Source organism: Cyclopterus lumpus, chromosome 1 (assembly GCF_009769545.1).
Source record: "Cyclopterus lumpus isolate fCycLum1 chromosome 1, fCycLum1.pri, whole genome shotgun sequence".
NCBI lineage: Eukaryota > Metazoa > Chordata > Actinopteri > Perciformes > Cyclopteridae > Cyclopterus > Cyclopterus lumpus.
In genome coordinates this window covers 19118868-19136605 of record NC_046966.1, presented here as the reverse complement: position 1 = coordinate 19136605, position 17738 = coordinate 19118868, and the positions used below count along the sequence as shown (strand labels likewise).

The 17738-nt window shown below is 42.6% G+C and overlaps 1 protein-coding gene across 1 annotated transcript in view; it reads right to left on the bottom strand.

The window, feature by feature from the left end:
* Positions 1-5516: 5516 nt before the first annotated feature.
* dclk2a (doublecortin-like kinase 2a) overlaps positions 5517-17738 on the bottom strand; it is a 34201-nt gene continuing 21979 nt past the window's right edge. The window contains exons 3-17 of the mRNA XM_034544372.1: positions 17072-17174; positions 15838-15939; positions 15389-15439; positions 12905-12999; positions 11284-11371; positions 10962-11070; positions 9784-9841; positions 9366-9485; positions 9139-9285; positions 8920-9053; positions 8466-8543; positions 7955-8051; positions 6615-6695; positions 6279-6392; positions 5517-5623 (exon numbers count right to left, since the gene is read on the bottom strand). Of these exons, the coding sequence (XP_034400263.1) occupies positions 5612-5623; positions 6279-6392; positions 6615-6695; positions 7955-8051; positions 8466-8543; positions 8920-9053; positions 9139-9285; positions 9366-9485; positions 9784-9841; positions 10962-11070; positions 11284-11371; positions 12905-12999; positions 15389-15439; positions 15838-15939; positions 17072-17174 (1389 nt within the window). The 3' untranslated portion in view covers positions 5517-5611. The remainder of the gene's footprint in view (positions 5624-6278; positions 6393-6614; positions 6696-7954; positions 8052-8465; positions 8544-8919; positions 9054-9138; positions 9286-9365; positions 9486-9783; positions 9842-10961; positions 11071-11283; positions 11372-12904; positions 13000-15388; positions 15440-15837; positions 15940-17071; positions 17175-17738) is intronic.

Genomic DNA, 17738 nt, shown 5'->3' with positions numbered 1-17738 from the left:
TTGTCTTACGAGTGAATTTCTTACTGAAAGATTACGATGACTCCATAGCACCCTCTAGTGGCCAACTGCTTGTCTCAGACACACGCCTACTATTCTATGACGTCTTTCTACACTTTGACAGTTTTGAATTACTTCTTTGCACATACTATGATTTGTAGATTACTTTTTTAGATAGACATAGTTCAACTATACTGACCTTTTTATAGTATAACATTACGTTTTCCAACATACTAAACTTCGACATACAATGAGTATTTTCTAATTATTTACCATCACTTCTACTGCATAGCATCCTCTAGTGGCCAAGTTCTTGTCATGTACACAAATGATCACAAACAAATATGAATTTGAAGTCTTTATTGCATTTTTTTTGCTATTCTGTTTCTAAATAGTGGGACATTAAAAGCAGCCACTCGATGCATAATTAAGAACATTGCTCCAGTTTGACACAGATGATAAACCTGTTTTCAAACTTTTCTTACAAATTCCCTTTACAAACTGCAGATCAGAGCCTAATTTTAAATACATATACATAAGAGGAAGCAACATGATATAATGTACCAACTTGAATCAACTGACTGAGGGTTTTGACTGGCAGGGAGGCAGGAAGTGGAATGGAGTATGCATGCAGCTGGAAGTCCTAAAGAGGCATGTTGAGTTCACGACAGCGGGATAAATGCTCTGGAGTTTAGAACAGGAAGTGCACAAAACTAAAACAAAAGTCCCATTTTTCAGACAAGCAGGTTTTGATCAAGGCATCATTAAGTTATGAGCTGTTAGCTAGTGGTCAGGCACACACCCGTTACCTTGTCAACACAATAATTCATATAAACCCGGCAGATCAAAAACCACTGCTGTGTCGACTTGTTTCATGCTGTGTCGGATTTCAAGTGGGAATTACATCAACTGGTATTCTGAGTTGTCTTTTTTTTCTGTGCAGTACTGAGTTTTGAAAAGTCCAGTCCTTAAGAAACAAACCTGCAATTTGGTTTCATGTCTATTTCTCTGTTTTTTATATACAGCACATTAACTGCTCAGACACGCAAAAGGCAAAAAAACAACTTAAAGTTTCAAGTGGACAACTAAGGATTCTACACGCTATGTATTAATTGATGTAGTGGAACACTGTAGTATATAAACAGTACTTTGATTAATGCGTCAGTATGTCTGTCAGTTTCAGTGACAAAATAATACCTACGAGAAGGGTTCTGAAATAACTGTTCCTACCCAAATACAATGAATTTGACAAATTAAATTGAAAACAAACATAAAATAGACACTCAGCTGTAACTTTTTTTTAAAATTGTAATTATTAAAAAAAAAAAAATCTTGCAAGTACCACAGACTAAATCCCTCCATTGTCTTGTGGTGGTGACATACTTCTCCATGATATCTCATAACCTCGGCAAAGTAACCCAACGCCTGCTGCGTGGATAAATAACCAGAGCAGCGGTTCCAAACCCGGGGAGTCTGGGAGATAAATACATCTGAGGGGATGGGAGGTGATTAACAGGGTAGCAAAGAAGGATTTATTATATCGATATTTTTTTACAAGTTTTTTTTCTCATGTTTTCTTTGTGCTTTTGAATTAATGGATATTTCAATATCTTTAGGCCCTTAAATATAACTGTGAATCTTTGGTTGAAATGGCCACGATGCACAAAGGGCTGAGAAGTAGACGACATACTTGTTATGGGGTCTCAACCCAAAGAGGTTAGGAACCACTGCACTAGTGGTAACTGAGGAAACATTTCTCTCTCTTTTTAAATTTGGAGTAACACTTTAAATTGAAAAGTAAACAGCCGTTTGTGCGCTTATTACCACTTTTCCTGGCATCATTTCAAAAGGCACACAAACGCATAACATCTCCAAATAGAGATGAAACTGTTTAACAAACAAAGCATGGCCCTTCTCGTTATTAGATGATTGGTTCTTTGTTCGGCATTACCTTTATTTATCAGAACATTACCATTTGGATGACCGGGGGTCACAAAAATATTGAATGTGCTAAAAGTTGGATTACAAGTAGCGAGGCTTGCAAGTTCAGATGTTTGATATGTTGAAATACTTTTATCTATTATGGACCTAGTGTCTCTGCTGAAGCAATAGGAGTTCACAATGGTGTGTGTGAGTAATTCATAACTATTTACAAAAGAGCTACAGGCAGTCAAAATGGGATAATAAATAAAATAATTCACATTATCGTGTAACTACTAAAGACAAAACGACTCATAACAGTGATGCATTCAGTTCACTCCCTTTCTACAAATCCTCTAGTAATAAATAGACATATATACAAACCGACAAACTCTTTGAAAACGACTTGTATCCTCTGTCTGGGAGGAGAGCGAGATAAAAATATGGACACAGCGGTCAACGGGCTCAGTTTACAGCTACAGGAAATGCTCAAGATGGAGTTTTAACCTCCTCAAACCTTTTCTCACACAATTGTAAGAAGGAGTGAGGGGTAAGATTGGCTACACACTTGCCATTTAAATCTTCTCCATTAGCTCATTAGCAGGTAACGGGCTGGGAGAAGGAGGACCGATGGGAGAGGGCGGGGTTGTGGATCTGGGAGGTGTCGAGGGAGGAGAGGGAAACAGGGTTGGATGAATGGGTGATGGAAAGGGAGGTTCTTGTTTGGTTGGGGAAGAGAACGGGAAGAACATGACAGGTTTGATGGGGGAGACTGGGGAAGTGGAAGCTTGTTTTGTGGGAGAGGAAGAAGGGACTTGCCTGGTGGGAGAAAGAGAGGCTGGTTTGGTGGGAGAAGAGGGAGAAAGAGAGGCTGGTTTGGTGGGAGAAGAGGGAGAAAGAGAGGCTGGTTTGATGGGAGAAGAAGGAGAAAGAGAGGCTGGTTTGGTGGGAGAAGAGGGAGAAAGAGAGGCTGGTTTGATGGGAGAAGAAGGGATTTGGGCTGGCTTAGCGGGAGAAGAGGAAGTTGCTGCTGGTTTGGTTGGAGAAGAGGGAGAAAAAGAGGTGAGTTTGGTGGGAGAAGGGAGGGTTTGGGCTGGTTTAGCTGGAGAAGAGGAAGTTTGGGCTGGTTTAGCTGGAGAAGAGGGGGTTTGGGCTGGTTCGGCTGGAGAAGAGGGGGTTTGGGCTGGTTTAGCTGGGGAAGAGGGGGTTTGGGCTGGTTCGATGGGAGAAGAGGGGGTTTGGGCTGGTTTAGTGGGAGAAGAGGGGGTTTGGGCTGGTTCGGCTGGAGAAGAGGGGATTTGGCCTGGTTCGGTGGGAGATGACGGGGTTTGGGCTGGTTTAGCTGGGGAAGAGGGGGTTTGGCCTGGTTCGGTGGGAGATGACGGGGAAGGGACAGGTTCAGAGGGGATGTTGCCGGTAAAAACAGCAGAAGGGTCAAAGAGTGAGGGAGCTTCGAATAATAAGCAGGGGACGGAGAGGAACGATGTTCCTATTTCAGGATTGGAGGAAACGGGCAAAGGGAATGTTTCAGCAGAGGGTGGAGGGGAGAAATGAAGCAAACTTCCAGGAGCAGAAGGAGCAAAATCAACACCGTCAATTGGGGAAAGAGAGCAGGGAGCAATGGAGGTGGGTGTAGCATCAGGCACAGCAGTCGCAGCAGTCTTGGGTGCGTTGGGGCGAGCGGTCTTGGTGGCGGGTTTGGGTTCTTTGGCGCGTGATGCCCGTTTGTTTGGAGAAGCTGGTCCCGACTTTGTTGGCGGGGCTGGTTTGACCGAGAGGGAAGAAGGGACTTTCTTTCCAGCCGACGGTGCAGGACATGGCACTGTTTGGGGCGGCGGGCGATGAAGGGTGGCGAGCGGGAAGGTCTTCTTATCGAGAGCTGTGCTCTGGCAAAACAGATGGAACAGACCATCAGCTTGATACTGGTGTACCATCGAAGCAATAAGAACACCAGTCAGAACAGAGAGAGATACACTGTGGGTCAATCTACATTTAATTCAGGAAACTTTAGCAACAAAAGGAAAGTTCCTTGCGTGTCTTCCTTTGAACGACCTCGAGCTCTCGCAGTGAGAAATGGGATTTAATCAACTAATCGTTTTCTTTTAAAAAACCTACAACCATTAACTGCTGACCCAGTCTTGTATTTTTTTCCAATGATCTTTATGAATGAACAACACGCTCAAATGAAACAAGCTAATGGAAATGGTCATAAACAACTGAAAAGATGATTAAACAAAAACACGGCATTTTCTTTTCCCCGCACCCCCCACGGTGAAAACATCAGAACATCGCGGCTCTTCTCTGTGCAGAGAGAGAGAGGGCAAATGAGAAAGTCAACTTTTTACTTTTTCATCCAACAGATACATGCATGGTGCTTATTGTCTTGAGTAAAGCCAATGATGTGTCCTTATGTGGGACAGAAGACTATCGGTATCGTGTTCCTCATTTGCCCTCGGAGCAGACGCTCAGTGTTAGTACGTACCATTATCGCCTTGGAGCTAATTCAGAGGGACGCAATGCGGGGAGAGGGGAGAAGCAAAAAAGGGATAGAGACTAGTCTTACTCACAGCTTCACAAAACAAAGTCAACACAACAAGCGTGAAGGCCTGCGGACAGTCGTTGTTCCAACTCAACGCCAATCTGGTATTTCAGATCATGAAAACCACTCTTTGGTTTTGGAGTTGGAACAAACTGTATCAGTCATAAATAATGCAGTGGTTTAGTAGGATTTAAATATGCTTTAGATTTAAAAAGTTAAAAGACTGACATTATTCTAAATTCCATATTTATTCCAAAAGAATTAAATGAAACTTTATATTTGTGACAAACTTTTATAGATTTACATCTTCCCACAGGAAGTGTAGAGACGCCGACCAACACATTGTTGGTTTTGGTCTCCATGGGTTTTGTTGATAGGAACAATCTAGACTAACGTCAGTCTTCTCCTTCACAGTTGGCAGGGGAATATTGTATCCAAGGCAATAAAGCCACATTGGTTTGCATCCATCTCTGCAAATTGAAACTTCAAAATGGTGCAGACGTGGTTCTCGTGTATGTACCACAAGGTGGCACCAGAGCACCGTTAACATGGAACAGGGCTGAACCACCAATTAGAGATTCGTTGACCCACAGAAAGTGGATTTTAAGGCAGAGAGGGAGGCAAATTAAACTGCTCTTGCATTAGCACTGTAAACATGCAAAATAACCACGGTGACAAACGCATCCTTCGAAACAGTCATTTTCACATCCCATAAAAATCTGTGATCGATACAAATGGAATGAAAGTTGAGCGAAGGAGCAGAATGAAAAAGTATGAGAACAGTCGAGAGGGGTTAGGGACAGAGTGCATGTTGGGAGAGTTTTATTGAGGTCCACATCAGCTTGTTATTGAGAGCCGTTACTTCAGCTGGCGGTTGGTGAAGAGCGGCAGGGGGCCTGAGGAAGAGACAGCAAGGAAGGGAAGGGGGGAGCAGTGGGGGGGGGGGGAGTTGTGATAGCTGGAGGGAGGTGGGTGAAGGGAAGGGCGATGGCTGGAAAGAAAGAAGGGAGCAGGAGGAGGGGTATGAAGTGTGTACCCAGCTCTCAGCTCCAGGCGTCCCCTTTGGTCCTGGGTTGGGTGTGAGGAAGGGGGTGAGGAGGAGGTAGGAGGAAGAGGATGGAGAGGAGGAGGAGGGGCCGAGGCCAGGTTCCACATTTACACCTCAAACTGTCGAATGAAATTTACAACAAGAAATGAGGCTCTTTGCAGCGAGGACTAAATGTAATTTCTAGCTAGACACGTTGTTGTATACAGACAGACGGAAGAGAGTGGGCTGATGATTAGTGTGAACAGATGAAGAAGAGGAGTGGGGGAAGTCAAACTGTACAACAGGAAATGATGCAAGTGGGGCTTGAAACGGACAGGAAGGAGGGATGTGACTGCTACAGGAATGATTTATTCTGGCCCGTCCTAGTTCTTCCCCATCATCCCATCTCTAAAACCATGTCCTACATGTTGACAGCAGCACAAGTTGTTTAGAAGGTTGTCCGTCTCGAACGTCCTCATGGACGACGATTGAGTTCAGATATTCTTAGACTGGTGATCGGGTGGGCGTACAGTTCACATACATGCGAATTGGAAGGAGTTCAATCTTCTGTATTTGGGTCAGAGATTCACTTTCATACAGTGTTTGGAGAAGGGCCCGACATGTTCAAGCTGCTTCAGACACCTTGTCAACTACTATTAATACTGCAGATTAAAGGAAGTCACTGAAAGGACTGCAGCAAATCTCAAACAAAATGTGCAACACCACAACAGTGATAATTACGGAATTGTGAATCGTTTATATATATTTGGTTTGTGAATGCTTTTGGGCGCTTACCATGATGACGGACACTCCAGCCGTGGTGTTGTTGTGCTTAGGTGCAGTGTTAAAGTGCGTCTTCAGTTTACCTGTGACCTCCATCTTCATGTTGTTCTCCATGACGGTGTCGTCCTACACACACACACACACACACACACACACACACACACACACACACACACACACACACACACACACACACACACGCACACACACACACACGCACACGCACACGCACACGCTATGAGGTGACGTGCAGCGGTGGCTTTCCACACGAGAAACCGTCTTAATGTACAAACGCAGAAAAGTTGCCCAACGCTTGCAAATACACAGACAGGCGGGACAGTGACGTACCGTGACCCAAGGGTGGCGGAGGATGTCTTGTGCGCTGTATCGACCCTCAGCGTTGACCTGCAGCATCTTTCCAATCAGCTCCTGCAACAAAACACACACACACAGAGTTTTGGGGATTGTTTTGTGTTGTGAATACATGATCACATTGTGTTATTATTTCAAAATGGGTATTTTTTGTTTTATACATATTACTGTAGGACGTTTGTCTCAAGTAACTTAAGTGGAACACAGTTCATTGTAATAAACACAAGTTTAAAGCTGCATTATTCTGTTTGTTTTTGTTGTACACTTGAGAGCAGCACACTACGACAAGCTGAAAATGGCACATAGTAATTAAGTTTATGTGACCCCTGTGTTAGTGAACAACTGCAGCAACATTAGTATTCATTCAGTCATATTTCTAGCAAATCCCTGAATGCAAGTCCAATATTCTCCACCAACTCTTAAAGGAAACATCTTGTCTCATTAGCTGATGGATGCTCCATTACGTTCACCGGCTAGTTGCTAACTGTATTTGCCTGCTTATTGCTTTTTTATATCTACTTTTTTAGAACTTGTATTGCTGAAAACAGCTGCCTGCTGCAGCTAAACAACACTGATACAAAGCAGTGAGAATGGACCACAACATTAAAAGCTGCAGGCCACAACACCAAAGCAATGAACTGAAGGATGAGCTGGAGGAACTCCATATCCATATGTAGTCACCCTTCACATATCGAAAGGAATATTGATTAGTGTAGCTTTAAGTAGTCCACGTGTGATTTGACCTACACTTGCTATATGTCATGACATAAACCCAGCGTTAAAATGGGTCGCCCACAATCCAGCATATTAACACCTAAAGTCAAAGCCTCTTACATTTACACCTGTACAGCGCTACACAACTGCAAGTAGTTCCGTGTCTATAACTGCACATGTCCACAGGGCCCCTGTAATAACAGTGGGTTTAACGAGCAATTTGGTCTCGCATGCTGAATGTGGGCTGTCAGCCTAATACATGACACTAATTTAGAGAGTTGGAGGGCTTTCTGTTTTGTTCGGCTGACAGTAGTCATTACTGGAGAGTGAACCATGTGGGTTCACATGCTGTGCGTGTGTGTGTGTGTGTGTGTGTGTGTGTGTGTGTGTGTGTGTGTGTGAACTACTTAGAGATCTATTTCAGACTTCTTGTTAGAATAGTTTCCGGTCTCTTCCGGTTACGTGAGGGTGAAATGAATGGAATCGATGCAATGTCATCAAGAGGGATGTGCGTGTGTGTGTGTGCTGTTGTGTTGTTGTTGCGTGCATGTGTGTGCGTGTGTGTGTGGGGGGGGGGGGGGGGGGGGGGTGGGGGTCCTAACCTTGGCTGAGTCAGTGATGTTGTCCCAGTAAGGACTGGGAAAGTCCAGGCGTCCTAGAAGGATCTGCTCAAACAGATCCTCTTGCATGTTACTCTCACTACATAAAAAAGACACAAACACACAACGCAGCACACACAAATTCATAATGAGCACACATGGCTCACTTCCATTGTGAAAAAGACAGCACTGCACTGCATAATAATAAATGGCCTCACCTGTAACCTGTCTTTAAAGTATGAGCTTAATATAATAACCGTGAAGTACGATAGATTTAACATCGGTTACATTAATTTGAGCCTCAACATGATGACTAATCACAGCAACTGTTGGTCTATGTAGCAGAAGGTAATTGGTATGAAAAACAAATGGCCAAATAATGTTACCGGACCCTTTTTATTATCATCATATCATATCATCATGTCAATATTATCTACATGAATTATGATGTATAATACATGAATTAATGAGCTTTCACAGGCTTTAACGGGCGATATGAACTGAAGACAAGTACCTTCTAAATGGAGGGAAGCCACACAGAAGGATGTAGGTGATGACACCTGCAGCCCAGATATCCACCTTCAGACCATAACTGTGGAAGGAAAGGGGACAGAAAGGGTCAGGTCAGCTAAATAGCTCACTGCAAAATAACATATCAACATTTTGGAAAGACTAACAGTATCTCATCCATTTGCTATTACGATATGGTGTTGTGATTTATCTATTATATCACAACAAACATTTATGCAAAAAGTACCAATCTCCTTCTAATGTCCATGAAGCTGATTATATCACAGCGGTATTACAAAGCCACATTTCCTCCTCTGCTGTTGTATGTAGAATAGATATTTCCTTTAAAACTGACTCAGAGTAAAAACATTCATGCTTCTTTGTAACGAGACCCTTGGTAAAAACAACAACACAATAACCTACTGGATGTACCAAAAGCCCCATAAAGTCCAGCTTACCCGGACTCCGAGATGATTTCTGGAGCTACATATGTAGGAGTTCCACACACGGTGTACAGAGGTCCTTCCACCACTGTGGCCAGACCAAAGTCCCCCAGTTTCAATGACTTGGTGCCATCTGGATATTCAAACACCTAAAATATAATACAAGCTCAGTTAAAGCTCGCTGAGCAGCTGGATGTGATGGAAGGAAACTGCTGCGAGTGTGAATATAAATACCAGTAAGTTCTCCGGCTTGATGTCTCTGTGGACGATGTTCGTGCTGTGCAGGTACTTCAGAGCTCCGGCAAGATTGTACACCATGACGCAGGCGTCTCTCTCGGTGTATTTCGCCGAGGAGGTGATGGCATCGAATAAATCCCCTCCCTGTGTGAACAATCAACAGAGCGGTTAGAGACCCGACCGAACAGCTCGGCCGTGGCCCCCCTCGTCAGCCTCTTCTGTACCTTGACGAGCTCCATGACCAGGTAGAGCTCGGAGGGCGTGTCCACCTCCTCTATCAGCATGATGATGTTGGGGTGTTTCACCTTCCGCAGCACCGCAACCTCGTTCTCTATGAGGTGCTCCTGGAAACACACCGAGACAAATACCACGCGTTACAGCGTGCCACGGGACACGGAATGCACACCCATCCATTTATGCTTATCAAACGGACACCGCATTGTTGAGTTCATCTGAATGTGTGTGAGTCAGTGTGTGTGTGTGAAGATAATTTGAGTTAGGCGATGAATAAAACATGACTGGCCTAATCTAAATGAGAGTAAGGAGGGAGTCTGGAACATGTGACCCTTCCCTGAGAGTGTGTGCACAGGTCTGACAGCAATGGACACAAAGAAGGAGGAGGAGACGGTAAAGAGAAGAGACCTTTCCACTGCACTTGGCCTTGTCGATGATCTTCAGTGCAAACTCTTTTCCTGTGGACCTGAGAAGAAACAGTGCAATTAGGTCCAACAATAAAAAAAAAACGTCAATGATGCTGCAACAATATCTGTAATTCAAATCAAGCACTCCGTAGAGAGCCTCAGTTAACGTGAGCAGGAGCACCGCCACAGAGTTATTGTAAAGGTATGTTAGCTGCACGAGCCAAGTGTACACACAAGGAGCAGAGATGCAGCCAGACTCGCATCACGATGAACAACACTGTTGCACCTGTAATGTCACCCAGTGATGTCATTGTGTACTGCTCTCCAAACAGTGGGCTTCTACGCCAATGCAGTGAGAGGAGAAACCACCGGAGGTTTAAAGTTAGTCTAGAGGGTTCCTCTTCTTTTTTTTTTCTCTCTTCCTATTGCCAAATAAATATGATATAGGCTACAACTCAAATGTAGTGTTTTTGACCAGTAGTGGAGAAATGTTTTGATGATCTGTTTTGTTTCTATCTTCTGCTTACTAACGCACACTCAAACATTGATACATTCCTGCAACAATTGAATATTTTTCCAGTTTTATTCCTTTTGAAACAGTCTAGCTTTCAGCCACACAACTCCATTCAGTCCCATAAGATATGAGCCAGTGCTGTAATTAGACCTTCGATTGTTTTGGTCACATTCAGGAAATTGGTTTTGTAAATGTTTATCTGAGTGAGGAAATGAATTCAACATGTTTATTAGGCCTCAATGACACACACACACATACAGTGCATATTTGTAAGAGACACCTATTGTAAACATAACTGTATTTGTTTACAAGTTACTCCACAGGGAACTTACAAGTACTTTCTAAGAAGGTGCATCAGATTATGAGAACACTTGACGGGCTTCCTCTCATCATCATCATCATCATCATCATCATCATCATCTTGCCTGTCTGCCTGGGCAGTGTGTTGATTCCTTGATTAAAATGCTAATGAAGTGAATTCGCAGCGGGGTTTATTAATCCATGGGATAATTCTGTCTCCGCGATATCCGTCGTCAGGATTTTAAAAAAAACGCTGATGGAGCAGTTACCGCACGTGATGCACGTGTCAATAAGTCGCGCGGCACTGCGGCGCCAACTGATCATTACACACACATTTGCAGTGGACGTGAATGTGTTTCACCCACCACTCCACGCACTCTTTGACCACGGCGAAGTTTCCATCTCCGATCACTTTGCCAATCTTGTATTTTTCCGAGATGGTTGAGGCCGGAATGAAGCGGTTTCCATTAACTGCTGAGGAGAGACAGCAGTTACAACGGGGCAACAGACACGCCTTGCTGTCCCATAACACCACGTTCCACTCTTATTCTGCTTTTGTTGCGTAAGCAAACTGTTAAACGTGTCCTGATGGGTAAAGACGAGGCGATTCAATGTCATTTCTGCATGCTAGAGGGCGAGGGAGAGCGGAGAGCGTCAGGTGAGTGGAGAGCGGAGGAGAGGACGTACCCTCCGGACTCAGCCGATCACTTTGCTCCTGGTGGTTGTTTAATGACCCGTTTACATTCGAGGACGAGATGTAATGTGACGGAGGGACCTGCAGGATGCAAAAAGAAACACAAACAGAGATGAAAGCCTGGCCTCAAACTACACCCCTCGACAAATCACCATGGTAACCTTAGGCTTCAAAAGCACCCACAGAACTTGCTGTGCGATGGCTTATCATTGGTAGGTCACTTTTTGACTGATGGCATTGTGTTGCATAAAACATGTTTCAGATGGTATGAAATAAGATTATTTCTCAAACATTATACTCAGGCATTAAATTTAGCGAGGGGCACAATTTTTATGCTAAATTATTGTCTGTTCAACATATTTTTATTTTTAAACTAGAAAAAAACAAACAGCATGTGGCTATACAGTATGATAATATATTCTACAAAGCATTGTGCAACCACACGTGACATTTGTCGACACGGTACAACCTGTACATTAATAGTTTTACTCTAATAGTGAACCAGGTCTAAATTAAGCATGCCCTTCAAAATGTGCAAGGTGCCAGAGCTACTGGAATATATATCCTCCTCCATTATCCACTTCTCACCACCACACATTAAACCCTTATGGCTCCAAATGAATGATTCATTACTTAAGAGCTTCCTTTCTGCAGAGGACAGCAGTGGTAATTTCAAAACCATATGACTATATTGTCAGCCATGAAGTCAGCATTAAAATAAGACCAGTGATCTTTTCCATTATGTGCAGTAGTGTTATGCACCATACCTTACAGTAAAGATCTATTATTCAGCCTAAAAGGGTCGTCCTCAGGACCAAAGTAGAAATGGAACATTGTCACTGTCATTTTTTAGAACTTGGAGAGTGAGCAGCTATGTTATTGCCACCCTTGTGCTTCTTCATTTCATTTCCTCTAAAAGTGAGACTCCAATTTACCTCGAACCAGTGAATTTTAAAGCTGTCAGTAAATCATAAAAATCTAGTGTCCTGCCAAATTAATGTGAATGGATAAGTCTTTGACTGGGCTCAGAGAGGAATGGTGGCACTCTGGAGGAGGTTTGCCAGCTGGCTGCAGCAGTGAGAAACTCTGTAGTTTGGGACAAACACGCAGCTTACAGAAGAATCCATCAATAAAACAGATTAGTATATCTGACTCAGCCAAAAATACATCACAGAGCTGCCGCTTAGGCTACATGGACTGTACACAGACCTCAAGGTCAAAGATCCTGACGTGACTTCACAAAAACTTATTTTTATTATTTTGTGGTACTGAATGGATGTAGACAACATCCTGCCTTATCGCACACCTTAAAAAGGGAGATATGGTAAGATATCTTACACACGCACACAAAGGTGACACAATACACATTCCTGCCCAGAATTTGACATCATTCCAAAGATCGAGAGGTGGCGCTAACGCACCAAAAAGAGTACGAAGGAAAGATGACAAACACAGATACAGACCATCATGGTCAGGCCTTTTTATTTATGTGGCTGTCCCTCATGCATGGGAGACGGACCAGTCAAGTCAATGCACGTCTACAATATGCACTGTCCAGTATAGATAGTGTTTTTCAATTCAGCTACAAGTTATGGCTGTGAGATAACGTCTTACCTCAAAACTGGGGATGGTTCCGGGACTGGTGGGAGATGGAGTGGAGGACTTGGTGGACTTGGGAGTTGAGACCTGGCTGCTTGAGACACCGTTTACTATGTGCAGAAAAAAGGAACGACACATGCAAGAGACGAGGAAAGAGTCATGATTGTGAGTACTAAGTGTTATTTTTACATGGTTTGTACAGTACACACAAATGTGTGTGAGGATGACTCGGCTTCGTTTGAAGCTGCCTTTCTTTCCACTACCAGGTAACCCATAATATTTATATGTGACCTACAACAATGCATCCAGGAGAGACTACATATAAAAGAGTAACCCCTGCGTTATGGCCAAAAATGTGTTTTGTGAGGTCACAGTGACCTTTGACCCCTACAATCTAATGAGTGAATCCCCGATTTAAAAGTGGACGTTTGTGCCATATGTGAAGTAATTCCCGGGATAACGCGTTGGTGCAGTGGCACCGACGAACAACCCGGGTAACAATATGCAATGGCTGTCGCCGGCGCAGAGGCATAAATATGTTTAGGACACATTACACAGATTCACACCATCACATTTAGCAGGTTGTAGCTTGTTACAAATGCTTTTTTTAAAAAAAACAAATTTAAGCTGTTTCCTTTGTGTGTTCTTGAGGTTTCACATTCAACATTTTTGCCATCTGTTAAAACTGCAAAACTACAATAATAACCTCCACAACAAAAAACAACAAACACCTCCACGCACAAACAAACAGCAGCTACCCACAGTTCTGACACATGACTAATATATACAGTACATGGTACAATAATGTATGTCTTAATGATTTGGTTCAGTTTGTACCACAATATGAATGGACTTCCTCTGTATTACTATGCAACACATATCCATAATATACTTTACTATACTTTTTTTTTACAAGCACAGGCGCAGAGTAAAAGACGAGACGTTTTATTGTTTGAGTGATTCATTCTCTCAACCACAGATTATTTCTGCCAACGTCTCTCTCGGTTTCTGGCACAAGTACAGAGACATAATGCGTCAAACTTTAACTCAAAGTCTCTTCATCTGCATAAACCCAGCCGAGCTGAGGAAAGTCATTTCACTCCGCCTACAGGCTGCGCCTTTTGATTTATTTGACAATCACTTAGAAGGTTTTTCTTTTCTCACATAACTTTCCTTTGGGCATTTATCCTGTTTTTATAAAAGGAGCTTTTGAAGCATTTTAAACAAAGCATTCACTTTTTAAACGTGTTAAAAGTATAGTTTAACTTTTGAGCCCCTCAGCTGCTACAGATTAATAAGCACCTGAGCTAACTGTTCAGTGAGAGCAACATTTAAGCAACACTGCTGAAGAGTGAGGCTTATCAGAGCACGGCTTTGAGTCATCTGCAGCAGCTGGCTTTCAAATTAGATGGATAGAACAAGTTAAATATGATATAACTAGAAGGACACCCGGAGTATGCAGACCTCCGCCGAGGCAAAATGCAACTATCTTGCAATGTTAATGAAAGTAAAAAATGATTTGAGTGGGACGGGTTCTTCCCTGGCCCATGTGACACCCTTCCCACCAAGTTTCATGAATATCTGGCCAGTCGTTTTGTTTGTAATCATACTGACAAACAAACCGAACCAAAAACATAACCTTTTTGGCAGAGGTAACGCTGTAATTGATTTTTGTTGTTGATATTGTGGCTCCCATGTCACTGAAGGCATTTCACCTCCAACCAGAAGGACAGGCAAGACAATACTGGTAATAATACCAGAAAACATAATCAATTGATGGATTTTGTTATTCTTAGGCTTGACTTAATATTGGTATTAACGGTGGTAAGAATCTGAACGTGGCTCCTGAGAAGAGTTGTTATCGAAATCAAAAGCCTTGAGGACATCTCATCAGTTTGTTCAGGCTAACCATTTAGTTCCAACATTTAAATAGAATCAATTTAGAAACTTTTTGCTGTAGAAGATTTTTATTAGTTCATTATTTAAAATCAATTTCAAACAGTGTTTACTGTAACTTATCTTAAATTACATAAATAAATGGTTCCAATCTTATTATGGAACTGTATTTAGATGTATTGCCAGTAATGGAATCCTGTAAAATGTTCCCAATATCTGTGAACTGACGACTAGAGGGCTGAGGAGAAAAGTTGTTTTCTATTTGGCTGCTCATAACTATAGAACGATATGAGAACAACGTTGAGCAGTTAACATGCCGTGTTGTACGTTAGCATTCGCATGCTAACGTTTACAGTGGAATGTTGCACACTTGTATGTGACTTTTAGCATCACAATCCCTGTGAGGGAAATCCTTCAAATCATAGATCTGAAATTGGAGTTCAGCACATTTAAACCACCAGAGCCAGCTTTCGCTCACAAGAGAAGAAGAGAACCCTCGAAGCTGTGAAGAGCTCCTTTTACGTGACTCAACGACAATGTTGACGAGAGTGCATTGACTGGGAAGGTGTTTGATGCGCTGTGTGTCGCTGTCACACGCCTCACCTGGGGATTTGAGTGGAGACTGACTGGTGGAGTAGTGGACAGGTTGTTTTGCTGCAGTGTCAAAAAGCAGACATAAAAGAATAGGCAGGCAGAAATCATGGAGGCGTAATCACATTATAACAGACATTGAGAGAGTTTAGAACACTTCTTCTTTAAACTGACGTAATGGCTTGAGGAGCACTCATGACTCAGCACAATGTCGCCGTCTCTCAACCGCTAAGTCATTCTGTCACAAATGGAGGGTTCAGGATGAGGCTGCTAAATAAATAAAAAAGGCTGTGACTCAGCCTGTCAAACAGAGATGACCTTACAATGTCGTCTTTGGCATTGAATCATACTTTTACACAGACAATGTAAAAAAAAAAAAAAAGACTTGACCTTCCAGATCGACCATTTGAATATCTCTTCATTCAAACAGATTTGATACAGACAGTGTTTGTGTGTGTTACCTGCACCAGGTGACTTGCTGCGCCGTGAAGGTCTGGGGCTCTTAGCTGTACGGTTTGGAGTAGCGGAGCGGCTGTGGGACGACGTCTTTAGCACTCTGCATTCTGGAGGGACAACGACCATCGCATACATTAACCTTCCCCTATAAACAAACCTGATCTTTCTCCTCAGTCAGAGGTAATGTGGCACAATTATGCCCAGCCAGCTGCTGTACTGGGGGATATGACCCTGGTAATGTTATTTATGTCGCATGGTTTCATGAACTCTGGTGAAATATGATTATGGGGACCGGGAAGCACCAAAGAAAGAAGCCGCAAATCGTGTTTAGTCAAAGCGGATGAAAAAAAAAAAGCACAGAAGAACAAATAAAATCCATATTTTTTTTTTTTCAGTTATCGGTACCAACAACAAAATCATACTTTTTTTGCATACTGTGTCCTGCCGATGCCCGACTTATCTGTACCGATACGAGAACTATAATTGGATAAAGTAACCTTCTATGACCTAGAACAGCTTGTGTTTTCCTCTGGAATACAGCAATCAAGCTTAAACGGTCACTGCCATGAAAAACGAAAATCCACAAGCTTCAGGTTTTATGGTGTTTGCTGCATGCCTCTGATGCTTTTGCTTTTGAAGCTGTGTGCAGTGAGAGCAGATGATGTGAAGCTTGTTGTAAACTTGGCACGTTTATATTAATGAGGGGGGGTGAGAGGTATAATGTAATGTATGCTCCCCTTACATTGTAATAATCACATACATATTCCGCTGATTAAAAACAAAACCCCCCGACAAACCAAATCTGAGGGACAGCTCCTGTAATCTAAAAGTTCTTTAGCTGAGAAAAGAAGATATATGGTCATTTAAAAAGTACACACATTTGTTGTGCCTCTATGCATGATCTATTGCGCAGGCCATTTTCTTCATCTCTATTCCTTTAAACAGTAGAATGGGTACCGGACCCATTTTGTAAAAGGAAGAGCAGCTTCTGTACCTTCAGCAGAGTTGCAAGTGTGTTCTGTTCTTTCAAAGACCTAATTCATAAAAGTGGAGCACAGGAGTGTAAGTGGGACGGAAGCTCAAAACTATCTCTGAATAAGGCCGATGCACCATTATTATCAACAGAAGAAGAGGACACACACACACACACACACACACACACACACACACACACACACACACACACGTTTAGTTAGTCTTAGTCAGGCCTACCAGTTATAAAGGCTGTGGAAGCCTTACCACTGAGATCCAACACAAAGTCGTCCTGAGCGTAGCGGTGCTTCTCCGGGCCGCATGCTATAAACACATCGTCGTCCCCAAAGAAGTCCTGCAGGCAGATGATCTGGAGGAGAAATGAAAAAGGTTGATGATGTTCAGAAGGGAATACTTGTTTGGCTATTCAGAGGCAGCAGTGAGTGAAGTAATCACTCACTCACATTTTGACATCTGCACAAACACTGCAACACAATCCTGGTCAATGTTTTGCATTAATCTACTGATTGACAGTTGGTGGCGGTAACCAGCAAGAAATGTTAACTAAGTAGAAGAAAAAAAGTAAGTTTGCATACAGAGACATAAACAATGGAGAATGTATAATATAGAATATCTGCTTTGCTTATGTTGTACGAGGAAGGGAATGCAATAATTGCATTTTTAGGCCTCAGGATACACACAATGCATTTTGGTGAGAAACACAATAAGTAAACATATTTTGTTTCACCTGGTCCAGGTGGAACAAAATCCAACTACATTAGTCTGTTCAAAACTATAGCAATGCATCATCTCTTTATGTAACATTGTTGTAACTTCAGCCATGGACGATACAAGCACAGTACTCTACACGTACTTCAACATTGTACTTTGGTATAGTAATACACATTAGGAAATGAGTTACTTTCTACTATTA